Source organism: Sus scrofa, chromosome X (genome assembly GCF_054392235.1).
Source record: "Sus scrofa isolate SSC_HxYL_T2T_F1_AM1 chromosome X, Sscrofa_HxYL_maternal_Yorkshire_Landrace_v2.0, whole genome shotgun sequence".
Classification (NCBI taxonomy): Eukaryota; Metazoa; Chordata; class Mammalia; order Artiodactyla; family Suidae; genus Sus; species Sus scrofa.
In genome coordinates, this window is record NC_139401.1 from 90,981,418 (window position 1) to 91,008,648 (window position 27,231).

The following is a 27,231-nucleotide window of genomic DNA, read 5'->3' on the forward strand; positions in this document are numbered from 1 at the left end:
TCAATTATAAGTTCTTTAAGGTCAGGGACTTCTCCAGTCTTCTTTAGTGCAATATTAAGTATACACAGGGCAATAAAATATGTAGTGATTATTAGAGTAAGAGGGAAATTTACACAATTACTGGACTGTTAATACTGGGCAGGGTTCAGCCTGAACCAGCCTCCTTTCCTTTATCCTTTTAACCCTTTGTGAGACCTGTCTGAAGGTCAACACAATTTGTATGCCTCCCAGTTTCATCCTCTTCCTCTGGGAAAATCCTAGAGTACACAGGGAAGAAAGCATTAAACCAAATCAACATTTAGGATCTTGGCAAGCATTCCAGCTACTCTTCATTTTTTTCTTAGTAGAAACCAAGCATACCTCACTGGCCATACTTCAGAAGTTGTTTTGCCTCTATTTTACCTAAGAACTGACATCTGCCTTGCCTAACAACATACTTGTCTTAGAAACTCACTTTAGTCACAGTCCACCAAGCACCTGGACTATATTTACCATTATGCTCATATAGATCACACATTAAATTGATATTAAACTATTGCATGATAAAACCATAACTAAAGGCATACGAAGTTCTGTAGCACAGGAAGTAGAGCTAAGGAGTCTACCAAGTTTTAGATATAGTAATCTACCAGATGAGTCATTTCATCTTTGTGCCAATGTGTCCTGTTGATGTACTGTATCAACATAGACATCATTATGGAAATTCACTGCTCAGATAGATTAAGAAACTCACCCTAAGTCACACAACAAATGAAGCTGGAATTTGGTACTGGAAGAATTATCATAAATAGCAGTTCACTGTTTTTGAGAATTCACTATGTGGCAGGCACTATGTTAATTGATTTAAATGTGCTCTGTTTAACTTTAGCCATGGTCTCCCTGAGCCCTACAATGTATTATCTTCCATATATCAGCAAACAGCTACAACAGGATGTTTTGAAGAAAGTGTTTTGAGAAAATGAGTTTGACTAAGTTTTAACATTTGAACAATTTGTGCAGTAGTATAAATGACAGGAATTGTGCAAAGACAACCAAGAGATTTCTTATTTTAATTTAAAAACTGTATACAGTTTGCAAACAGAGAGGTGGATTTATCTAACATGAATTGATAGGAAAACCTGTAAGAGATGAATCAGTATTTTAAACACAGAATATGGTCAACTGACCACACAAAACAGACAGACAAGGGAGAAAAACTTAGGCAGAGGTAGAACAAAAATAGGTTCTGTGGTCATACCGAAATATTTAATTCTCTAATGAGCAGGAACTAACATTTATGTGAGATTTACACTGTAACTATATCTAATTTTAATGAAACCTAAGTTAATTATAAAATGAATTAATGATTAATTGTCTTCTGCTATCATTACAAAAAGTCCTCATTGTAATTTATATGAAATTCTTAGTCAAAAAGTTGCTTCAGCTTTGGTGAAGACAAAGAAATACTTGAACCAGATAGATCCGACTAACTGCACCGAGGATTCTAATATCCTGAGGAGTCTACCTGAGTAAGCAGAATATCTTAAAAATAGTGACTGAAGACAGTCTATTATTTTTGGATGAGCCACAGATGATGTTGACATAGGATCATTCCCTCTCTCATATCTCCACAGTAGCAAAGAAATCAGTTTTATTCTACCTTAGAGCTTTGATCTGTGACAAAAGCAACAAATGCTTATTTCTCATTAAAAGGTATGTGTCATGTTGGGGAGCTAGCAGAGAGGCAAGCAGATTGAAAAGACTCAATTGTGTGCCCTCTGCTCTTTTAAATAAATATTCTTGTTCTAATTGAATTCATTCACTTCCGTGGTTTCAAATTTGACATGTGTCTTTGGATAGGTGATTTTTTTTTCTACATCAAATGAAATACAATTGAAGAGTGCTGGACCCCCCCCCAACATTTATTATTCCTTTTTTAGTCTCAGTTTTACACTCTATTACTGGATAATTGCCGAATTTCACATTGGTAAGATGCAATATTTCACAGAAGAACTGAAAGTATTTTTCTCCATATTAATAGAGGAAAATGATCTAATGATCAGTAATGGGTTAACTTCTTTCCAAGAATATAAATTGAAAAAGGACCAATATTGATTTATAAGACATTAGGCCACCTGTATCCATAACAGACTTGATCTCATACTGAGACACAGCAGGAAACTTGAAGAGGGAGTTTCAGTTCCAATTTAGTTCTTATAATGTTTATGCTTTATGTTTTCACATTGCATCACTCCTGGGAATCATTTTCCCTTTAATGATCATGACTAGCCGGTGGTCTGTCTGTCTTACAGAAGAAAGTTCAATAAGCAGCTCTACAATAAAAAAAAAGGGTGATTAGGAGAAAGCAGTTATTTCCTTGAAAGTTAAGAGGAAACATTCAACAATACTATTGACTAGATTATGGGAACAAACTCCACTTAGGCTAAGTTTCAAGTATGTCCAAAATATACATTCATGAGTGTCAAAAACTGAACCATTCAGCCTTGCACATAACAACCACAATGATCTCAAAGAGGTGGCCTACTCAGATAATCTTCTCAGGGGTTATATCAAACAACAACAAAAATTCTTGGTTAAGTGTAATCTCTAGTCTGTAAATCTCCTTACCTAATATGGGTAGTATAGTAATCTTTAGGATACTCTTGAGGATTCAAGATAGATCTAGGAAATAAATAGTAATTTCTCCACATTTTGTCTGTTTTGATGCCTGGAGAGCTGATGTTATGGTCTTTGCCTTTTCCTCTTACTTTTCTCTAGGATCAGCTTTATGATTATTATATTTATTTATATGCCACATTTTTACTGAATACACACACACACACACATATATATATATATGAGTATACACAAATATGAGCAGTGCAAGAAGACTTTCCTTAAATAAATGAGGAAATTGTGGTGAAGGAATTAGAAAATTTAGTAAAGCAAAATTGAACCAGAGGTTGCATGCCGTGTAGTATAGAAAAATAAATCTTTTTGCATGAGCTGTAGCCTATTCTATTAAAAATGTTCAAAAGAATTAAAATTATTTTCAGAAATTCAACTAGAGAAAAATCTTTATTGTGATTCCTCATGTGTATTATATAATGCAGTGAATATGTTCTCAACAACTTAAACAACCAATATCAGCAGGTTGTTGTATAATATTTTCAAGGTATAAAATTGGTATTATGCCATTATACCTAAACTTAGTTCCATAAAAGAAATTTTGCTTATGTTTGAGACTATAGATGAGATGGGTAATGGAGCAAGGAATATTGTCCATGTCTGGCTTGAACTGAAGTCAAACTGAAGATTATCTAGAAGAACAGATTGCCTTTAGTTCTTTCAGGCAATCTTCCAGAGACAGTCTCTCATCTAAGTTTTGACATGTATTTCATGATAAAGGCTTTTAGATAATACTCTCTGGCAAGTCTAGGAGTGAAGCTAATCTCTAATGCTTTTTTGATATAGGCAGATATGCTTTAATAATCAATGAAACTAGGATAGAGTCTAAGCCTTCTTAATAAAATTGAGGATACTTACCTAAAGATGAATTCACTGATTTTTTTTAACAAAAGTGAATCAAGGTAGTGCCTGCATGAAGTAATAAGATTTCCTCTCCAAATAGTTAAGGTTTGTTCCATCCCACAAAAGAACAAGCAGTCAAGTTTCCAAAATTTTGTATTATAGTGCATTTCCTTATTATTTATAAGCTTGATTTTTTAAAAACAGGATATAACAAAATACTTTACTTATCTACAAACTGAAATTGATTAAACACTCATAAAACTTGAGAGATGTTATTCTCTGGCGACCTAAGACTGGATGCTTGCAAAACATAATCCTAGTTAACCGAAGAAAGCTGTTGTATAGAGTGGTTATCCATAAGCCAATTGAGTATTGGGAAATGCCTACCAAAAATGATGATCTTTGCAAAAAGTAGATCTTAAACCACCTATCCTGGAAGCAATTTCATAGTGATACCAGATATTTCTTAGGTCCACAATTGAGTCATTACATTAAAACTCTTCTATCTTCATATGGGGCATGTTTTCTTTTAAGCTTCAATGGGAGTAAGATGGTATGAATTTGAACATTATAAGCAAGTATACTAGGTCCATATCAGTACTTTATTATAAGTGTGAAATAATTTTATATGATTAGAAAGATTTATGAGATGATGGAAAGAATCGACTATCTCACCAAAAGATTATTTCTCCCAATTTGGGCCATGGTACCTGTAAATCTATCCCTAGGGGCTGACTCCTTTAGATGTTGATTATGTGAGGAAATAAAATATCATAGATCAGTAGTTTGCAAACAAGATTTTGAATCAGAATTATCTGGGGAGCCTATTAAAGAGGCAGATCCACATCTCTAGATCTTCCGATTCAGTAGTTCTGGAGTTAGACCAATGGAGTTGCATTTTAGAGATAACTCTAATGCAAGGCATCAGCAAACCTCACTGTGAATAAAACTCCTTAGGACATCATCTCCTGGCACCATAATTGGGATTAGTTGACAGCTAACCAAAACCCAGAGCCTGGAATAATGGGATACAGAACACTTCTAGAGTTTGATGGTAATAAACACCATAATGGTTATGAAAGAATGTAAATGGCATCACCTACTTCGGAAGGTAGCTCAGGGCCATCCTGGGCTGTCTAATCACCCAGGGTTTTCTCATTACCAAGTACTACATGAATTTGGAACATTGTCTCTCTAGATATTTCCATACACTTTGAAAATCAGGAAAGCAGGTTGGATAGCATAGTAGTGTAAAATATGTATGTACCAGAACTCTCTGTAGTTCACCAAAGCCAGTGCTATAGAAAGAGTTGGTAATCATAGCAATTTCTGAAAGAATATTTCCCCCTTCCAGAATAAAAATCCATTCACTTATCCCCTAATCAGGACAGTAGTCTCATATCTTAATTTTTTTCAGTATAGTAAAAACATTTAATGATACGTCTTATTACATGTTTATCATGCAATTCACATGAAAGAAATCAACACAACTAAAATACTATTGCAGTAGGTCTTTCTACAACACATATTGATTCTCAAGTCCTTGGACTATAATGTGAAATGTAAACATACAATAAAATGGAAAAGTAGTGTTATCATCTGTCATAGCAAAAACACATTTAGCAATCAAGTAGTTGGTGTAATATACCTAGTGATTCAGAAAATGGGACCTTAAAGAAAAGAGTAAAGTATAATGGAGAGAGAAAGCAAGCTTAGATGTTTCTCAGATAAAATGATGAAGTACCCTTTATCAGAAATAAAAACTACACAGAAATAGTGCCCAATTTTTCAGGCCATACCATACTAACTTGCACATTAGACAAGATCAGAATCCTTAGGCTATCACATCTCTGGGGGAGAACACTGAAGAGAGAAAAAGCCACAAATCATAAGCAATAATAATAAAAATGGATAATGATTCCTTTAAACCTTACTTAGTTTTTATTCTTTTTCAGGTATAGTTATAGATCTGGAGCTACAAAACAAATAGGGCTTCTACCACCAAAAAGAGCACAATCTAGTGGAAGAGACAAAGATGGTGATAATTATAGCACAGTGTTTTTAGTACAATAATAGAGACACAGAACTTGTAAGAGATCTCAGGACCAGGAAATAACTAACCTGACTGTGAAGGAAGGAAGTGAAGAAAGTCTTCATGGAGAATTTGGCTTTTGAATGCTGAGCAGGTATTTGAAAATTGTCAATGCTTGGGGAAAGGTATAATCCCATAGCACTATAATGGGGAATAGCTGGTTCCAAATGAGGGCCAGGCCTTACAAGACAGAACACTTCTAGTAGAATCTGAGGGTAATGAGGTAAAATAAGAAAATACAAATGACATCACTTCCTTCATACTGTGGTTCAGGCTTACAGTATGCAGACACTTTATCACATTATTGGCAAGGGGATTCGTACTATTAATTTTAAGAAGCATCATATCTCATGCAAAAGCAACTGAATCAATCTAAATTTCCAATACTCCAAAGCATTATTTTTCTCCCACCATTAACTTAACAACCTTTTTTGCTGTGTTGTGTGTGTGTGTCTGTGCACATGCACATGTGTTTGGAAAGGCTTTTTATTCTTCTATTCTATGGATGGAATTCCTTTCTGTATTTTGTGGTAGACTTGTATTTTTCTTCTCTGGTATTGCTAAAATCTTCTTTCTATCATTATGTTTGTGCCTTGCTTATTTTCCTTAATTGTCTACCTCCAGCCAAATTCTCTCTGAGGAAACTTCTAGAGATTTCTTTCTATCCATGCAGTATAAGACCATTGGTAATGGAGAATATTAGTAGGCTTTTCTGAGTGTGGCCAGGTGGGAAGAATGGCAGGCTGACTAGAAAAGGAGAAGATTCCATTAGAATGTGATCTGAGAGGCTGAATGAGCAAAAACAGTCCTCAGAGGAGTTCATGCAGCAAGAAATTCCAGGGCATTCCAGATTCTTTTACCAATCCAGCACAGGAATATTCTTTTTGTGGTGTCTATTACACATCAAGTTTAATCTTTTAGGCACCTGGTTGTCTCAATGTAGACCGACTTTTATGTGAAATAGCCCTGTTTCTCCCAAGTGCTCTTTTCCTCCCCTACACTCTAAATGTTGACCATTTCCCATCTGTTTTTATTTCTTGATCTACTCTAGCTACAAACTTCTTTCCTCACCTTCTTAATTTGATGGCCCTCAAATAATAATAAAAAAAACACATTGTAAAAATTTCGTATAATTTTGAGAAGGACAGATGCTGTAATCCTTATCCCAGTATTGCTTGTGCCTAGAGGAAATGGAAAATGCTTAAAATGGTTCCAGCTAATTTCAAAGAAAAAGTCATAAACTGCTGCCTGAAGCAGAAGGCTGGAGAAGACTGCCGATGTCATCACATGCAGCTGTTCTCATCCAAAACAGTAGAATGAGGAAGAACTTGGATTCCAGCTGGGTAACAGAAGTGGAAAAATTAAATACATAATTTTGATTAAAATCTTTCTTCTGTAACATTCACACATATTTCTCAATAAACATTTTCCTTTTTTGGTCTCAATTAAGAGTCAATGTGGTTCAGTCAGAAAACACAAGCATATACATACAAACGTATAATAACTGGGACTATGACCTTGGACAAGAGTTTTCACCTACATAGGCTATATTATGCCCATCTAAAAATAGTTGCACAATACATTCTGGGTCAATTTTAGAATATCTCTGTGAAAGATCAAACAGAATTTCCATTGCCCTGAGGATAATGTGATATATAAATTCATAAGAATGTTATATTTTTACCTTTCAATAAACACGGATAACTAACTAAAATAGAAATAACAGATGGCATTTAACAGATTAGAAATTATAAAATTTTGAGTAGATAGTAACTGCTAAGTTAAAATGTCACATGATAGATATTTACATGTGGCTGTGGTCAAATGCAATAAATTATTGACTTGAATAGACAAGAAAAATTGAGAATTATTAGAAGAAATTAGAACAGTATATAGGAAAATAAATGTAGAGTATAAGGGAATTCCTAAACAAGATAAGAAAAATCTATAAGCTGTAAAGGAAGATTAGCTAATTTGATTATAAAATTTTCAAATCTCTATATGGCTTAAACACCATTAACACAGCTTCATAACAAGTTATATAATCGGAAGGTATATTTTCATAATGCACAACAAAGGGAACTAAAAATCCATATATATAAAGAGCTTTTATAACTCAATAAAAAATAAAACTATCTGATAGAAAATTTAGCATGCACATGAAAAGAATATTTATAGAAGAAATATAGTCAATATACATGACAAAGTAATCACTCTCACCAGCAATCAGGAAATTAAAATTAAAACAACATAGAATTTTTCAACTATAGGCAAAGTGGTATTCTCAGGACATATTGACAGGTATATAAATGATTACAGCATTTTGGTGTATAAATGAATATGTCTTAAATAACATTTCTATTATAAGGAGTCTCTCCTGCAGAAACACTCACATGTGTACAAAGATAGATAGATAAGGTTATTCACTGCAACATTGTTGTAATAGCAAAATATTTGAAACACTGTGATTTTCCCAAAACAAGGAGCTGATCAATTATCTCCCAACAATATCCATCTCTCATTTCTATACCATTTTGGCATCTGTCAATTTTTCCCATAAGTATGTAACTACTCAGATTAATCTGACCAACAGGACTGTGATCAATTTGTATCATGCAGCATTTAATAAATATTACTATCAATAAGGCTCCAAGCATAAGGATGAAAACATCATATAGTATATTGCCTTCAACCATATACCTTCCCCAATCTCAAATTACTGAATCTAATCAGTTGAACAAATGCCATAACCCACTCATGATCTACCTTAGAAAGTGTCTTAGTTTGTTTAGGCTACCATACTAAAATGCCACAGAGTAGATGATGTAAAAGACAGAAATTTATTTTCTCACAGTCTGGAGGCTAGAGTCCAAGATGAAGGTTCTGGCCAATCTGGTTTCTGGTGAGAGCTCTCTTTACGGCTTGCAGATGCCTGCCTTCTTGCTGAGTCCTCACATGGTCTTTCTTCTGTGTGCGTCATGGTAGAGGAGAACACAAGCTCTCTGGTGTCTTTTCTTATAAGGATACTAATCTTATTGGATCATAGTCTCATTCTTATGACTTATTTTAACCTTAATTACTTCTATAAAGACCCTATTTCTAACTACCATTGTATTGGGTGTTAGGAATTCAATATGTGAATCTAGGGAGCAGGAGAGGCACAAATATTCAGTCTATAACAGAAAGCCAGGTATATTTATCCTTAAGTATTTTTAATTGACTTTTTCACTTGACCCAAGGTATTAATACAGTTACAAGAGGATTTGATAACACAGAATCCACCTTGATTCATAAAGAAGAAATCTAGGACAAGTCTAGCTTTCATAACAACCATGGCCAGTGAATCAAGACAGACTTGCATGTTTTCCAGGGCTAATGCACTGCTTCCTTAATACCTGAAGGACTTTTATAACCATGCCTAGCTAAAGTGCATATCACTAGATTTTCTGCAGAGAGGCAATTTGATGCCTGACTTTTACACAGGAAGTACAGGGTGTACACGAAGCCCCTGGAAAGAAAGCATTGCTGATAATGGATGGGGCACCATCAGTGGCACCTACATAATCAGAGGGCATGGGTGTATAGTGCCTCCAATGAAACCTCCTCATCCAGTGAGTAAACCTTAACATTCCAGATTCAGTTTAGTAATTGAATACAGTCCTTGTTTTTGGAGGGTCTGCCTGAGGGCAGTCAGTTAAACATGTGCTACATGACTATCATCAGCAAGATAGCAATCATCTTCCCAACAGAATGACTGTAAAAGGGGAACATCTGAAACTATGCATGGTAGGTGCAGGAGCTGAAGCCATCTCCTACTGTTTCTGATAGGCTTCTCAGTAAGGTTAAGGAGAATAGTAATTAATTTGTGGTTGTATGTAGCTAGTAGGCCATAGAAGACACAGTAGTCAGTTAAACTGTGAACAAGAGTTTGGGAGAGCTACACAGGGACATTTTTCTTTGTGGAAAAGTCTCCAGGTGAAAGACAAAATTAATTAGTAGCCTTTACTTCCCCATATACCCTAGGATGTAAGGTTTTCCTCTTCCTCAATCTTCACAATATTAGTGTATTCTATTAGAGCAACCATACTTTACCTTTTCCCCCAGTCATCTCCTATTCACACCCAGACCTTTCATATAGAAGAGTCAGATGCTAAAGGGACCAGGACATTTTAGCAAAATTTAATTAGAATTAAATTTGAATCTACTAGGCCTCCTTTAGTCTGTGCTATATCTGGAAAGTGTATTCACTAGGGTTGGCAATTGCTGAGGGAAATATGCTCAGAAATGGTCAGGGCAAAATGCGAATTTCCAATATAAGGCATTATAATGACTCCCACTCCTTTTGTCCTGATGATTTTATAGGAAGCTGCTGAGAGGCGGTGATTCCTTTGTGGAAAAAGGTAAATTCAGTAATAAAACTTACTGAGATGTGTAGATCAGGAGGAGGTAAGAAAGATAGTGTGAGAAGTCTTTCTAAGATGATTTTTGAAGAGGTCATCAGTAACAGATATCTGTAAGTGGTAAGAAGCATGAAGTGCCCATCAATCCATTGTTGAGTCACTTTTGTGATAAAATGTGAACCATCGTCAGACTATAACTTGTTCAGAAAGTTGAACAAATGACATACATTAGTTTTAAGGTCTACAGTGGCCTGATTAGAATCAGCTAATCAGACTGAAACAGAAACTGTAGTTTGAAAAAGTGTCAACAGTCATGAGACAATACACTTAACTTTTGAAGGAGTCTAAAGTTCAGTAAAATCATTCTTCCAGAAGTGAGCAAGGCAATGTGACTTACGCTTTGCTGATTCTCCCATCATGAGACAACCAAGTAAACCTTTGGCAGGGATCACAAATCTGGTATCCAGTTGTGGTGTCTGCATCAGAAACATAGATCCTTTACTTTGTGCCCAGTCTATGATGGTGGATGTTTTGCCATGTGCAGCTGGTGACAGATCCAGGCAACATGGCTGGCAATTTGATCAGTACAGACCTGAGTGACACCTTGATTCCAGTCAGTCCCATAAGAATGGGCCCTCACATGGCGTCTACATGCATAATTCTGATAGTAAATGCAAATGCATTTACTAGCCACAGCTTACAGCCCCAAAGAGGGAAGTCTTTAATCTGCCAGTCTAGTTTTCTAAATGGCATCTGAAGATTTAGGCCACCGGCAGTAATAAAAATATAACTTATATATAATAAGAAGAATATTGGCCAGAGGCAGGCATGACAACAGCCTTGAATTCTGTCCTCTGAGTAGAGTGACCATGCCCATTTTCAATTTTGTATAGCTGGGGCTTAGGTCTAATAGTGTCCATTGCCCAGTGGACACTATTGTTTCAGATTAGTGTAACTATCAGTGAATCAGGCAGGGACTTTGAGAGGAAAACCTATTAATTGCAGGCTGCATTGAATCAGCAGCTTTGTTTCAGGTGGCAGAGTGAGTGAGTGATACATTTTCTCCCAAAGGGATAGCTGCCACTTTTTCACATAAAATCAAGATGCCACTGAGACCAGGTTTCCTGTATTCTTCTTCTTTTTTTCTTTCTTTTCTTTTTTTTTTTTGTCTTTTTAGGGCCACATTGTGGCTTATGGAATTTCCTGGTCTAGGGGTAGAATCGGAGCTGTAGCTTCCGGCCTACACCACAGCCACAGCAACACCAGATCCCAGATGCATCTGCAACCTACACCACAGCTCATGAAAACACCAGATCCTTACCCACTGATCAAGGCCAGTGATGGAATCTGCATCCTCATGGATGCTAGTCAGATTTGTTTCCGCTGAACCATGACGGGAAATCCCCTATATTCTTGAATATACTATTTCCATTTAAAAAATGAGGTTTGTTTATCTTTCTCAACATATTAGTCATTGAATTTTATTTGATCCACCCCCAATTGGATATATCAGACAAGAGAGTCATAAGGCCTCTTTAGGTTAGAAGTTCAGTTTTGGCAAAAGCCCCAATGGCAAGTTAAAAGTTGATTTTCAAAAGAGGTAATGAGTCCAAAATTTCAAGGGGTGCTTCCAGGTGGAAACTGCTTCCCCTTGTCAGATATTCTGATTGGGAAAAAATCATCAGTCAGAGAAACTTGTATCTCCAAGGGGTCAATAGAGTTATGGGTCCTAAATGCATAGCACTTCCATCTTTTTTCCCAACCGGGATAATCTTCTCTGGTAAAAATAGAAAAGAGAAGCATGTAACATCAGTTTCTACTGTACATTTAGATGTAGAGGCAAAAATAACATGAAATGAACCTAAATGACCCCACTCACTAGTTCATTTAAGTTTTGCTTCCATACTGTGAACCCAGTACAAAAGCTATCAGTTAAATCTGAGTCCACCCTCCTCTGATGAAACCAGGAATGATGGTGACTTGGGTGCCAACAGAGTCATCAAAGTTTCAATCCTTCCCTTCCCTAAATTTCTCACTATCCTATACTTGGGTGCATATAGCTTTTGGTGCTCTTTGAGGATAAGTTCCAGTCCTAATTATCTTTGTGCTTAAAGAAACTGAGACTAGAGTAAACAAAAAGGAAGGATCAAGGGACATGGAAAGAAAGTGGCTCCATGCAAGTAAACAAGACAGTCTCAGCTTTGAGAAGCCAGGAAGATGTTCATGGCTAGCCTAAATGAGTTTCTAATGCATTAGATCCACCTGAAGTTCTATATCATAAATGTTGACATCATATAATTTACCTTTGGAGACTCCTTGGCTCAGTTTCTATAGCCATATTGCCTTTAGCTGGGGCCCAGAGGCTTGCTCTCTATTGTCATGATAAAATCCTTTCCTGCTCCCACTTATTTATTTATTTATTTATTTATTTATTTTTCCATTTTTTTAAATTACTCAAATGAATTTATCATATCTGTAGTTGTATAATGATCATAACAATCTGATTTCACATGATTTCCATCAAATAACCCAAGCACATCCCCCCACCCCCCAAACTGTCTCCTTCAGAGACCATAAGTTTTTCAAAGTCTGTGAGTCAGTATCTGTTCTGCAAAGACATTCATTCTGTCTTTTTTTAAGAGTCCACATGTCAGTGAAAACATTTGATGTTGGTGTCTCATTGTCTGACTGACTTCACTTTGCATGATAATTTCTAGGTCCATCCATGTTGCTAAAAATGCTGGTCTTTCGTTCCTTTTAATGGCTGAGTCATATTCCATTGCGTATATGTACCACTTCTTCTGGATCCACTCCTCTGTCAATGGACATTTAGGTTGTTTCCATGTCTTGGCTATTGTAAATAGTGCTGCAATGAACATCAGAGTACATGTGTCTTTGCGAGTCGTGGTTTTCTCTGGATTAGATGCCCAGGAGTGGGATTGCTGGATCAAATGGGAGTTCTATGTTTAGTTTTCTGAGGAATCTCCACACTGTTTTCCACAGTACAATCCCACCAACAGTGTCCTAGGGTTCCTTTTTCTCCCCTCTCCAGCACTTATTGTTTGTAGACTTTTGGATGATGGCCATTCTGGCTGGTGTAAGGTGGTACCTCAGAGTGGTTTTGATTTGCATTTCTCTAATAATGAGTGACGTTGAACATCTTTTCATGTGTTTCTTGGCCATCTGTATATCTTCTTTTGAGAACTGTCTGTTTAGATCTTCTGCCCATTTTTGGATGGGGTTGTTTGTTTTTTTGGTATGGAGCTGCAGAAGGTGTTTATAAATTTTGGAGATTAATCCCTTGTCAGTTGATTCACTTGCAAAGATTTTCTCCCATTCTGTGGGTTGTCTTTTTGTGTTGTTGAGGGTTTCCTTTGCTGTGCAGAAACTTTGAAGTTTGATTAGGTCCCATTTGTTTATTTTTGTTTTTATTGTCCATACTCTAAAAGGTGGATCTGAGAAGATGTTGCTGTCATTTATGTCAGAGAGTGTTTGGCCTATGTTTTCCTCTAAGAGTTTTAGAGTGTCTGGCCTTATATCTAGGTCTTTAATCCATTTGGAGTTTATTTCTGTGTATGGTGTTAGGGGGTGTTCTAATTTCATTATTTTCCCTGTGGCTGTCCAGTTTTCTCAGAATCACTTATTGAACAAACTGTCACTTGGAGGAGAATAGGGATAATTAGAATAACTTGGGTGACATGGATGGAACTAGAGACTCATACTGAGTGAAATAAGTCAGAAAGAGAAAGACATATGATACATATGATATCGCTTATACTTGGAATCTAATATACAGCACAAATGAACATTTCCACAGAAAAGAAAATCATAGACGTGAAGAATAGACTTGTGGCTGCCCGGCCGGGGGCGGGAGTGGGGGGTCGTTAATGGGCGAGAACAGCTCTTCGAATGGATTTACAATGAGATCCTGCTGTGTAGCATTGAGAACTATGTATAGATATATCGCAACACAACAAAGGGAGGGAAAAGTATGTATACATATATGTGTAACTTGGTCCCCATGCTGTACAGTGGAAAAAAAATAACTTGGGTGGCTTATTTCAATCCTAAACTCATTTCTCAGCCTCTAAACACTCAGTAAATAGGTAGGACAGTGGGAGACTTTCACCACCTGCCCCCACCTTTTGTGTAATATCATATACTACTGGCCCTTGGATAGTCATTTCATATCCCAAACCTGGCTTGCAAGGCCCTCATACTTTCTCTTCCAGAGGCTATTTCTTTGATGGTGTCCTTTCCCTGTAACCAAAATCTATCAAAGACAGTTAAGGGTCTGAGATTTTATTCTACTTGCCATCTAAGAAGTTAACCTTCCACAGTTTCAAAGGTACTGGCAAAAAACATGAGACTTCTAGTTCAGAGGCTTAGGATGATTTTTTAACATGATAGCAAGCAGCATGATATTCATGTTTGTTTCTTTCACCCTTGACCCCAAGTCCCTTGGCCATCTCTTGAAACTTTTGATTGAGTAGCCAGACGGAAGTTCCCAGGATTAGGGGCTGAATTGGGGCTGCAGCTGCTGGCCTACACCACAGCCACAGCCACACCAGATCTGAGCTGCATCTGTGACCTATGCTGCAGCTTGTGACAACACCAGATTCTTCACCCACTGAGAGGCCAGCAATTGAACCTGCATCCTCAATGACACACTATTCTGGGTTCTTCAGCCACTTAGCCACAACAGAAACTCCAAATTTACTCTTACTGGGTTTCAGTTGTTGAGGGTGTGTGAAGATCTGTCAGTATTCTAAAGGGAATGATTTCAGTCAGCACTGAAATTCAGGCTATTGAAAGCCAGATCCTGAGGCAGCAGCTTTTAAATTATGCAAATATATATAGTCCAGAGGGACTGCAATTGTAGGCTTGTTGACTTCCAGACCAGGAGATCAGGAGGTATCCCATGGTTGACAATTGAAAAAAACTGGGGCTTTGGATGAGCATGTAAGCTCCTTTCTGGGAGGTACCAGCAAGCTGTGGAAAGGTCGAGGGAGGGCTCACAGATAGTGTTTCCCTGCCTTTGTTCCCTGAGAGCACCCCTATGGTCTTTAGATGTGTGAGCAAATATGAAGCCTGTTCCTCAGGTTGAAGCTCCAGGACAAATAATTGGGTATTTTTCATGTGCAGACTGTGAGTGTGTTTCAGTTTTCTGTGTAGTACCCCAGGTGTAGTATCCTGCCCACAACTATTATTCTGATTGTCACAGCACTGTGGGGCCCAGAATCATAAGCCCTCTGGTCATCAGATCCAGACAATCAAGTGACATCCTCTGTGTGGACTGTGCTTACCCAGTGGCTTTAGCGAGGTTGCAAAAGAGGTTGGGGACAGGATACACTCATGGTTTTAGCAATGCCGAAAAGGAGAGCTGGAGATGGGACATGCCCATGACTTTAGTGAGACCTAGGAGGAGAGCTAGGGTAGGGTATTCTTTGGTTTTAGCAATGCCGGAAAAGATCGCTGGTGGCTGGGCACACCTGTGGTTTTAGGGAAGCCAGGGACAGAGCATTGGGGATGGGACTCACCCTTGGCTTTAGTGAGGTCGAATCCATGTGCACTGGCTTGCACTAACAAGGCAAAGAGAAAGTGCCAACAATGCACTTCAGAGCCTTTGTCCCTCAGGAAAATACCAGGTAATCCCCTCTGGCAGACTCCTTAAGATTAGCAACTGAGGAGTTTCCATCATGGCTCAGTGGCAATGAACCTGTCTAGTATCCATGAGGACGTGGGTTTGATACCTGACCTCACTCAGTGGGTTAAGGATCTGAGTTGCCTTGAGCTGTAGTGTAGGTCATAGACACAGATCCCATGTTGCAGTGGCTGTGGTGTAGGCTGGCAGCTCCAGCTCTAATTCCAATCCTAGTCTGGGAATTCCCCTATGCTGAGGGTGCGGCCCTAAAATGACAAAAAAGGAAAAACAAAGATTAGCAACTGAACCTCCTTCACATATCATGCAGTCACCTCTCAAACTGCTGTCTTTGCAATGGTTCTTGGAAAGAGTGAGTCTGTGTATAAGCCCCTCAAAAGGAGTATGAGAGCTCCACAGCTCTCTGGGTCCCCTGGATGTAAGCCCCTTTCATTGGTTTCCACAGCCATATATTTTTAGGGCCTTGTCACTCTGGTGCAGGTCCCAAGGGCTGGGGTGTCTAATGTAGGGCACAAATGCTATGCTCCTCAGAAAGAAGCTCCAAGCCCACAAAATCCCTGGTTATTGTGTGTTGGCATGCCAGGGTGGGGTTTTTGGCAAGACTGCATCTCTGCCTCTCCTACCTGTCTAGCTTATCCCTTGCCTTGGAGAAAGCTTGTCAGCAACATTTCAATTCTTCTTCCTGGGGAATGAATCCATATGTAGTAGGGGATTTGGTATGTCTATGGAAGGAGGTGAGATCAGAGTCTTCCTATGTCAAAATCTTGGCCCACCACCCTACTTTTTTTTTTTTTTTGAGGGTGATACATTCTGTTTATTTCCTGTACCTTTGATAGTAGTTCCATGTCATCTCAGGAGAAATTTATTTATTTATTTATTTACTTATTTATTTATTTTTGCTTTGTAGGGCCACACTTGCAGCATTTGGAGGTTCCCAGGCTAGGGTTTGAATTGGAGCTGTAGCTGCTGGTCTATGCCACAGCCATAGCAATGCAGGATCCAAATCATGTCTGTGACCTACATCACAGCTCCCAGCAACACTGGATCCTTAACCCAGGATAAATTTATTCACTGTAACTTTAATGAGGCAAAAATGGAGGAGCAGTAGCTTCAAAAAATGAGCTTAACAAAGTAAAACAGTTCTGGGAAAAAGAGTATGTGCTTTTAATTCAATGCTCCAAAAGTCTACAGTATTAGAGATACGGATTGAATAACCCACCTTCCTACTTTGTTTAAATCTTAAGCAAGAATGTTTTCAGTTTTTTTTTTATAGCATAACACAAATTAAATAATATAAAATAAATCAAATACAATGAAGAACCTATAAAAATCACATTATTTTTAACTACAGAAATGTTTCTGTTATAGGTTCTTATAATAACTATTATTAAATGTTAAATAATTTGGAATTCATGGTCCAAAAAGTCTAGTTTTTCAAATAGGTTCTGATTTGATTTATAATAAGGTATATATTACTCAAGTAAGTTTGAAAAGTTCCTGCTTTTCTAAAAAGTCAGATAATTTAAAATTCAAGAGATGAAGCTGTTATAACGTAAATATATATTGTTAATGTTTTCTTTTTCTCTTCTTTAGAACAAAAAGGAGTCCATGTCCTTCTAACTGAAAAAAAGTATGAGTATATATGTATTACCTGTGTGTATACACACATTTATAGATGTATAAACGTGTATAAACAAACACTGATTTGCATGTGCATTGTGTGTGTGTATTTATATCTATACGCAGAGATATGAGTTCTATTTTTTGCACCTTTGGTCTTGTCTTTATGTCTCCACTTTCATGTGAAAAATAATGAAGGATATTAATAAATATGACATCTGTGTAACAAGACTTTAAAAAGTAATTTATTTTCCATTCATTCATTGATTAAGTATTTTTTATACTTAAAATATGCCAGGAATGCTCCTAGATCTTAGCCACACAGAGGTTAACACAATAGTCTGCTATCAACAAAAAAAGAAAAGGAGTTCCCATCATGCCTCAGTGGTTAACAAACCCAATTAGTATCCATGAAGACATGAGTTCAATCCCTGGATTTGCTCAGTGGGTTAAAGACCCGGCATTGCCATGAGCTGTGGTGTGGGTCGAAGATACGGGCCAGATCCTGTGTTGCTGTGGCTGTGGTGTAGGCCAGCAGCTACAGCTCTGATTTGACCCCTAGCCAGGGAATCTCCATATGCCACAGGTGCAGCCCTAAAAAAACAAAAGAAAAAAAAATACAGTCTGCTATCATAGAACTTATATTCTAATTACATGAAACAAAATAAACACATACACATCTTAACTGGCTACCAAGAATAAAAATTAGAATAAGGAAATAAAACTTTATAGGCTTGTTCTTTTATATATAATGCTAAGAGAAGAGATCTGTGGGGAGCAGACACAAGAAGTGAGGGAATGCACCTTGCAAAGTTGATAGAGAAAGAAGGCAGTCACTAAAACTGACATTATAAACTTACATTTTTACTATTGACAACTGTGAAAAACCATGAGGGTATTAGATGTCCAGTGGTTTTATGTCATACAAAGAGTAGCAACCCAATAATCATCTCTCCAAAATAAGGTTGAATTTTAATAAAAATATTATAATATACCCTAAAGATAAGAATAACTTTATGCTGAGACATGAATTTATAACACTATTTACCTCTTCAAACACTAGCCTTGGATTGAGAATTTTATATTGAAATACATTGCATTGAATGTGATGGAGAATAATATCAAAAATAGTATAACCCATCTATGTACCACCCAGCTTTTTCAAATCTGAACATTTTATTTGCCTCACATATGATCTTAAAAATATTGCATATATATTCGAAGACTCCTCTATACTTCCTACACTCCTGAATTCATTTCCCATACTTCCTTCTCTAGCTGTAATCACTATCCTATGTTTTGTGTTTAGGTGGAAGCAGTAGACTGTATCAGATACCTCTTTGCACATCTTCAGTTCCCCTGGGCCTCACTTGTATGTTACTCTAGCCACTGCTGAGGATACCATTTTTGTGCCAGCTCTGACGAGTTGTCTGTCTGAAGGTGCAATCTGACAATGCTCTTACCTCAGGCTCACATCACTCTGTTGTTGCTATGGCCATGAAACAATCAAGAGCCCATTCAGGTTTTAAGCAGGTAGAACCTGGAAGTGTGAAAGAGTAAATAATCCATGAGGGAAAACTTTGACCATCAGTATGGAGGTCAGTGGAGTAATCCATTCTCTAACTCCCCCTAAACAGAGAGTTCTGAGATGTGTTTCATGTGGCTAATCAGATGCTCCTGTGAGATAAAGCAGTAAATGTTGTCATATTGATAATCCACCTTTGTCTTGGCTCTCCACATTTCCTGCTTTGGTTTCCTTGCCCCTCATTCCTTCTCCCTGAGATCATGTACCCTGATAAAGAACTTACTCATAAGCTTCTGTGTCATGCTCTTCTTTTTGGGTAAGAGGGTTGTCTATTGATATATCAGAGTTCTTAATTTTAATATAATCACTTTGTACTTCTTTTCCTCTGTGGTTTGTCTTTTGCAAGAGGTTTAAGAAATTCTCCTCTACCCCAAGGCCATGAATATATTCATTTACACTTTCCTCTAAATGTTTGTTGTGAAGTAAGAATCTACAATTTTTTTTTTTGTCTTTTGTCTTTTTTGTTGTTGTTTTGTTGTTGTTGTTGTTGTTGTTGCTATTTCTTGGGCCGCTCCCGCGGCATATGGAGGTTCCCAGGCTAGGGGTTGAATCGGAGCTGTAGCCACCTGCCTACGCCAGAGCCACAGCAACGCGGGATCCGAGCCGCGTCTGCAACCTACACCACAGCTCACGGCAACGCCGGATCGTTAACCCACTGAGCAAGGGCAGGGACCGAACCCGCAACCTCATGGTTCCTGGTCGGATTCGTTAACCACTGCGCCACGACGGGAACTCCCAGAATCTACAATTTTTTATAGATAGTCAGTTATTTCAGTAACCTTTACTGAAAAAATAATGCATCCTTTCTGAACTTTTTATTATGAAAATTTTCAAACAGATTTTGAATAAGTATTATGGTGTTAAATTGGAACTATTACCAATTGCTAAAACTACTGCTACATTTGCTTGGCCTGTATCTCTCTTCATGCATAAATGTCCTTTATAACTGCTTTAAAACAAATAAAGCAAGATCCAATGAGTCTTTAAATTGAAAACTAAATGTATTAGAAGTTTTTAAATGTTTAATAAAGAGCTATTCTCTTATCTTTTTCTATTTTATGACAGTGACATTTTGAAAACATCAGGCCAGTTGTTATGTACAGCACCCTCATTCTGGATCTGATTGTTTCCTCCAAGTATTGTTTAACCTGGTCCTCTATCCCTTGTAGTTCCTTTAAATTGGAAGTTGCACATAAAGTTTGGATATAAATCAGGCTAAATCATTTAGTCAAAAAGTCATAAGTGATGCTGGGTATTTCATACTGTATCATGTCAGGTTGTCTGTAATGTTAGGTTTTGCTACTATTCATGATACAAAGTTTGATCATTTGATTGAAATGGTCACTGTGAGTTCTATTAGTTGTAAATACATTATTCTATATTTATTGTAAATTATTATCATGTGTCTCCTCAAACATTCAGTATATCCTTATCTAGCTAAACACTGCAGTATTGTATACATTTTAATGTATAATATTTAAATTTTTGTATAAATTTCACTATCTTTTATGCTTCCTTATTTAAAGCTTTTTAAATATTTGTGAGATTCATTTATATTGACTCTTAAAAGCTCTAATAAAGGCCATTAACATATTGAACAAAAATTACTTAGGGGTAACAGTGTATTGCGTTGTGATATGTAATGAAATTAGTCATTATTCTTGCCTTCTTAGACGATCATCCAGAAGGGAAGCCCTGTTCAATCTTATTATTACTAATTGCTTTTGAGTAAACTTGGAGGACCCAGTGTGCCAGTTAAGAGGAGAGAGATTTCCTTTTCCAAAGACTACATACAAGTCATGGATTTCTCCTTTTCTTCTTATTCATTTTATTATTTACTCTGTCTCATGTATTGCAATCCTTATATTCTCAGTCAGTTCTGTGACAGTCCTCGTCTTAGGGATTTAGGTTACAGCCAAATGTTAAAGACAACAATCATTTGTCTCAAAAGATTAGAATTATCTTTAGATGATTTTTATTTACTCTATGCTACAGATTTCTACCACCTTATATTTATTATTAGATCACCCTTTAATCACAATTGTCTTTTTGTGACTATTTGGGTGAGATAAAATCTAAAATGTTTAGAAGTGTCAAAGCATATCTGTATTAGCTATCTATGGCTACAGAACAAATTGCTGCAAATTTTAACAGGTTAACATTATAAAGTTAGTTTCGATGGGTCAGAGTTGTCAGAGTCCAGGTATAGATTTTCAGTCTCTCATGATGATGGTGAAATCAGGCTTCTGAAAGGACTGGGATCTTATCTGAAACCTATGCTAGGAAAGGTCTGCTTGCAAGCTCATTTATACAGGGTTCAGTTTCTTAAAATATATTCAACTGATTGCTTTGCTCCCTCACTGGTTGTCAGTAGGAGACCACCCTTAATTCCATGCCATGTAAACCCTCCCACAGAGCAGCTCTCATCAGACAGAACAAGAAGAGAGGGCCAGAGAAAAAATTGTAAGTCAGAAGCCCCAATTTTTCTAACCTAATCTTGATGGTGGTATCACCTCTTGTTTGCTGTATCCTATTTATTAGATTCAATTCACTTGGTCCAGCAGACATTCAAGGGGAAGTGATTATACAGGGACCTAAATATCAGGAATCTGGCATCATTGACATCAGCTTAGAAGCTAGCTACCACAAGAAAGAAATAAAGTTGTCATTCTGTATTTCTAAAGCTTTGATCAGCAAAACCCATATTTAGAGAAGGCAATAAAAAACAATTGTCATTAAAAACTTGTTTATTTTCCAAAGTTGGAAAATACAGAAAAACAGGAGTTCCCATCGTGGCTCAGTGGAAACGAATCTTATTAGCATCCATGAGGATGCAGTTTCCATCCCTGGCCTCGTCCAGTGGGTTACGGATCCAGGGTTGCTGTGAACTGTGGTGTGGGTCAAAGATGAGGCTCGGATCTAGCACTGGGAACCTCCATATGCCACGGGTGTGGCCCTAAAAAAAAAACAGAAAATAGTCACATATACATAGTCCCACTCTCAGGAAATAATCACTGTTCCCTTCACTTATTTACTTTCTATACCTTTTATATAAAGTGCTTTTTAATTTGTATCTATAAGTCCATAATATTGTATATCAAATAAATGTAGCTTGTCTTTTCTACTTGTCATGGTAGCATAAGCATCCACACTGTTTTTATAAACTCTATGAAATATCATTTTAACTGCTACATTATGGCCAAATGAGTAAAGTTTCCATCATTTACTTAAACTTATGCCTATATTTTAATATTCATATTATTTTTTGTTTCCTATAATAAATCAACCTATGTCTTCTGATGATTTTTATGTAATGATATACTTCTAAATAGCATAGGTTTCTGAACATTAAAAAAATAGAGCCAAAAAAAAAGAAAGGAGAGCAATTAATCGGTTAAAAATCTATGTGAGAAAATAAAATACAAATGGGAAAGCCGCAGAAAACAGAAAACAAATTATTAGCATATAGAAGAATACCTAAATTATGTACGTTTGATAGTCAAAGAAAGACAGATTACAAAAGGAACATAAGCAAGAGTATCTAATACATACTGAAAGAGGGGAATAAAGCATTGAATCCTTGACAGGTCTAGTAGAGAAATGGATGGCAGAATACTAAGCTAAAAATGTCTAGATCTTAATGAAAATAATCACTTAAACTATATAAATTTTAAAATGTCAGTACTCATTAATTTTTATCTCTGGCTGTGTAGAAACTGACAATTTAAGTCCCATTTTCAGCTTTGTTTTCAAGTGCACATTTTTTAAGACTTAAAAGAATATAAAATTATGATATTTCTGGAAAGTTATAGCTAATTTCTTGATACTTTTGTTTCCGCATCTAAAATGTCTTTTTAAAAAATTAATAATAAAACAAAATAATATTGTCTTAATATTATTATTGACTAAAATAATTCAACCTGTGTTATGTCACATAAATACTCAGAGGGGATAAAAAGCCAAATGTCTTTGGGCTTAACAAATATTTAAATATATTAGGAGAAGCATTCTTTATGCCTCAATTATCTAAAAAATTGAGTTCAAAAATAAATTTGTTGGCTTAATTATTTTTATATGTGTGCCTTTGTTCAAATATATAATGGTGGTACAGTAGGGCCAGACTATCAAGAAAAGCAAGAATTGATTTTAGTGAGGTTGTATCTTAGTAATATAAAGAGAGGGAGATAACTAAACTCAAAACTTGAAAGCTATTCGCAAAACTTAAAAACTATTTCACATATCAAGAATTATCACCTTTTGATAGGAAGAATAAATGGATTATAAAAGTCTTCTTTTATTTCTTTTTCTTCTTCTCCTGAAAATTATTGCATGAGGATGAGTTCATTTTGGATCAGGAGTAAACTCTTTTAGTAAGGCGGTCTTTCTAGACTTTGGGGTAAAGACTGGGAATGACACAGAGGAAAGGATGTCAATGCAGACAGTTTAGGGCTGCCTCCTGCTCTGAAAGAGGCTTCAGACAGGTGGGTAAAGGTAATTATTATGGTTTTTCCATGGTTCATCCCAGTTTGCAAGGATAGGGATTTGGACAGGTATACAGAATAGAAGGAAATCCCAGAAACACCCTTCTCTACTTTTCACTGTTCATGTTTTATGCCTTTTGCTCAATTAAAACATAAGGGAAGTCGTATATTCCCTAAAATCACAATTCCCTATTGTATTCTTTCATTGCATTATATAGCCCTTACTTCTAGCATTTATCATATTTGCTAATTAGAATTTATTATTATTATTATTTTCTATTGTTGTTTGTCACTCTAATTAACCTGCAAACTTCATGAAGGCAAAAGTCGCATCTTTCCTTCTCTTCCTTTCTCCATGCTCTTCCCTCCTTTCTTCTTTTCTACCTGCTTCCCTCCTTATCTCACTCCCTCTCTTTTTTTCTTTCCTTTTTTTGTTTTCCCTTGTATCCATTTATCACAGTGCTTGTTACTTAGCAGATGGTCAATGATATTTTTTGAAGGGATAAATGTTTGTGAACTGTATTTGGGCATCTTCTATTATATTTCTAGGAATTTGATAGGAGCAGTAATCACAAGGAAGAACCACATAAGAAACCAGAACACCTACAATGAACATTCAGGTTAAGTGAACTCATAGCTGCTTTGGTAGATAGCACTGTGATTGTATCTATCAAAGATTTGTCAACCTGGTGCACTGCAATCACTAGGTTTTTGTTTTGTTTTATGTTTATTTGTTCAAAAAGATAGTTCCAGGTTCATAGTTTTTCTGTAATAGAGATACAGAGGAGAGACCACAATCATTTCAGCTGAGTTGGAAATTTGATTTCCATCTTCCTCATTCAAATATGGTTGATTTTTTCCATATATAACTAACTTTTGAAGTATCATCCAGGTATCAATCTGATATCAAAGTATAGACATGATGTTTCAGGAGGCATGGATTTTTTTGCACACATTCTGAATATATGGCTGATGTAGTCTTACTATAAGTCAAAAGCATTTATGGGAAAAACTATATACCTTTGAAAACCCCTAGATTCTTTATTCTCCTTTGGTATAATATAGTTCTTTCCTATACTAGCTCTTGATATTTTTCACCTGTCCAGGAAAAATTTACCTTTTGGTTGAACTTCTCAATTATTTTGCAAATAGATTATTTTTCCCCTAGACAAAAAAGACAGGCTATCCTCTATCATACTTTGTGACCATCAGGGGTTTTTTTCTTCCTTTGAAAGAAACCTTTGCTGAGAAAACAAGATTGCCAGAAAAAAATTCTTTGGGGAAAAAAAAAAGAGGGAGGAGAGGTTTTGAACTTCTATGTGAGGAACTAAATCAATATAAGGTGAAATAAAGGCAGGGGCCTTTTCCTTCCTGCAAACTAAAAAAAAAAAAAAAAAAGCAAACAAAACAAACAAACAAACAAAAAACAATATTATCTTTGCTCCTTTGCCCTCATAACTTTAACTTTAGAAAAATAATAAAATATGCACTGTTTGTTCACAGCATTAATTTTATGTATCTACTTCATTTTCATTGCTATTTTCAAAAATAAATATGCTTACTTCACAATTAAATTTGGTTTTACCTTTTCATTTTGTTTTTCATTCAGGTGAATATATAGAATTGGTAACAGTTATCTGAGTTTTCATAACAATATAAAATCTTATGATTCAGGTAGGTTATTTTATTTGACCACATAATAGCTTAATTATGGTCTCATCCTTGCCTAACTAGGTAACATTTTAAATGTAAACAGAGATGTTAAAAAGATAAAAAATGTATGAAAATCTCTAATTTAAGATAGTTTTATTTTAATAGACAATGTTCACATTTTATTAAATTAAAAAAGCCTTCAGAACATGTTGTTGTCTTTTGTCCCAATTGTCCATGTTATATGAAGCCTTTCTCAGGCTTACATAGTATCATGGGCATCCTGTTTGGAACATGTTCCCATACACATATTAACTGCTTCTTATTGGAGGCTCACAGATCTCAGCCTACATATTTTCTCTCTCCACTCCATATATCCAATATGGTAGTCAATGAAGTAGAGAATGAAAGGGAAGGAAAGGAGAAATAAATGGCAGTGTATTCAATTTAGTTCCAAATTTCTCTAATTTTCTTTAAATCGACAATCTGGTGATCAAATAACAGGGCACAGTTTTAAATATTTCTTGTTGAGTGAAATACATTTAATATAATTAACAAGTAAAATATCTTCATTAGTCAAAATTTTTTTTTGCCTCCCTAGCAATTCTACTAGTAAACAGTAGAGGCTATTTAAAGGCATTTACCTTTTGGTTGAACACTCCTTTAGAGGTATTTGGATATCAGCATTCAGGATGGAGCTCTGAAGGTATATCCAGAGTAGACTGGTATCTTGTCTCTTCCTTGAGACTAACCTCCAGCTCACTATCTTTATACCATTTTTCTGCCTCTGGAGCTTGAATAGTGCTGCAGCAGTCAAGAAAGCCCTAGGAAAATTATTATTCCATTTTACATGATTCTCAGAAACTAATGTGATCACTAGAGCCAATCTAAAATTGGGCATAGGGATCAAATAAATGATATTTAGTCTATGTCCAGGAGACATAGCTAGTACACAAATATATATTGTACTTTATGTGATTTTTTTTCAGGAGATATAGTTACAGTCCTCTTTTCAAATAGTCCATCTTGAATAAATTCAAAACAGTCTTATTACTAGTAACATTTTTCTGTTAATCTGCATAAAACACATTCAATGAACATATAATAAATGTCATACATGACACTGTGCCTGTGATATTGTATTAATCCTTACCAAACACAGAAGACATTTTATAACTTCCATTCTATTCCTGGTCTTATAAAGAATGAGCTCATGTAGAGCTAAGTAATTAATTCTCTCAAGAATTAAACAGTTTTAAGGGCAATTTTACTGAGTGCCTTCCATGAACAGTGGCAACTTTAAAGCTGTGATACAGAAATCCTGACTCCTATTTTACGCATGAAAAAAAAAATGAGGCTGTGATAGGCTGAAAACCAATGTCTAAGGTCACATTGCTACCTGTGTGACCAAAATTTAAAATCGTTTCTTTGTCCTAATAGCCTGAGTAGTTATTTCTACACCACAATGCATTCATAAAAAGGAATATATGGTTCTCTATGAAGAGAAACGAACTAGATTAGGTTATAGGTAATGTTGTTGTGTTTCATTGGCACTAATGGTAGTCTTCAGTCAGGCAAGGCAGAAAGAAAATAAAGAATGGGCTGAAGTCAAAAACAGTTGAGAGGCATGGAGAAGGAAAAAGAGAAGAAATAAATGTAAACAGACAGAGCACCTAAGATAGCTGGTTAACTAATTTCCCAATACACTTTTGAATCCTAGAATTCTATGATGCATTTTTGCTACTCTAAACACAGTAACACAACAGATGGAGTAAAATTCTAATAAAAAAAAAACCTGCCTCATTGCCTATACTATAACATGCATCCATTTTGCATTTCAAAGAGACATTTGTAGGTTGAACAGTAGCGTACAGAATCAGGAAAACTTACCTAAAAGCCATAAACATGTTTCACCTAAGGCATTTGGTGACCCATCAGTACCCCTCTGATGGAGAACGTTAACTAACCAATCACACCCGGACAAGTCTCTAGAAGAATGAACATTTCCTTCCAATGGCGATACGGTTGCACTGATCATCTGAAAAGTTGATGGAGATGAAAGGGCTAGTAGAGCAAAATCTTTCAAAACAATTCCATCTCCATTTCCTCTTCATGTTAAAATAAAGTGATTCATAAACACAGTGGCAGCCAGCCTCTTTTGGAAGGTAAGCCACACAGTTTTGAAATCAATAGTGGCCCTGCAGCCAGCACACAGTCCTCTTCTACACCAA

The 27,231-nt window shown here is 36.3% G+C and overlaps 1 protein-coding gene across 4 annotated transcripts; it reads right to left on the minus strand.

Moving 5' to 3' along the window:
* Window positions 1–1,030: 1,030 nt before the first annotated feature.
* Window positions 1,031–27,231, minus strand: LOC146394713 (uncharacterized). Of its 4 annotated transcripts, none has more exons than XR_014835580.1 (8): window positions 26,891–27,231; window positions 25,645–25,824; window positions 18,748–18,824; window positions 10,400–10,478; window positions 10,026–10,113; window positions 6,674–6,941; window positions 5,632–5,811; window positions 1,031–2,312 (listed from the first exon to the last, which is right to left on the minus strand). XR_014835580.1 is itself a non-coding variant. In XM_085008321.1 (6 exons), exons 3-6 carry the CDS (start codon window positions 10,419–10,421, stop codon window positions 2,286–2,288), a joined length of 339 nt encoding a protein of 112 aa, XP_084864447.1. In that variant the 5' UTR covers window positions 10,422–10,478; window positions 25,645–25,824; window positions 26,891–27,226; the 3' UTR covers window positions 1,031–2,285. The 4 variants fall into 4 exon arrangements, 1 of the variants encoding a protein (XP_084864447.1); XR_014835582.1 differs by having other exon boundaries at window positions 6,674–6,783; window positions 26,891–27,226; XR_014835581.1 differs by lacking the exon at window positions 10,026–10,113 and having other exon boundaries at window positions 26,891–27,226.

Bases quoted from the DNA above. Each gene is read 5' to 3' on its own strand.
- LOC146394713 (XM_085008321.1), bottom strand. From the start codon at position 10,421: ATGATGGGAGAATCAGCAAAGC. The intron at 6,784-10,399 runs GTAAGTCACATT...CATTTCCTCTAG, and splicing joins GATGGGAGAATCAGCAAAGC to GCACAAGCAATACTGGGATA. The intron at 5,812-6,673 runs GTGAGGAAAGAA...CATTACCCTCAG, and splicing joins AGGGCCATCAAATTAAGAAG to ATTCTACTAGAAGTGTTCTG.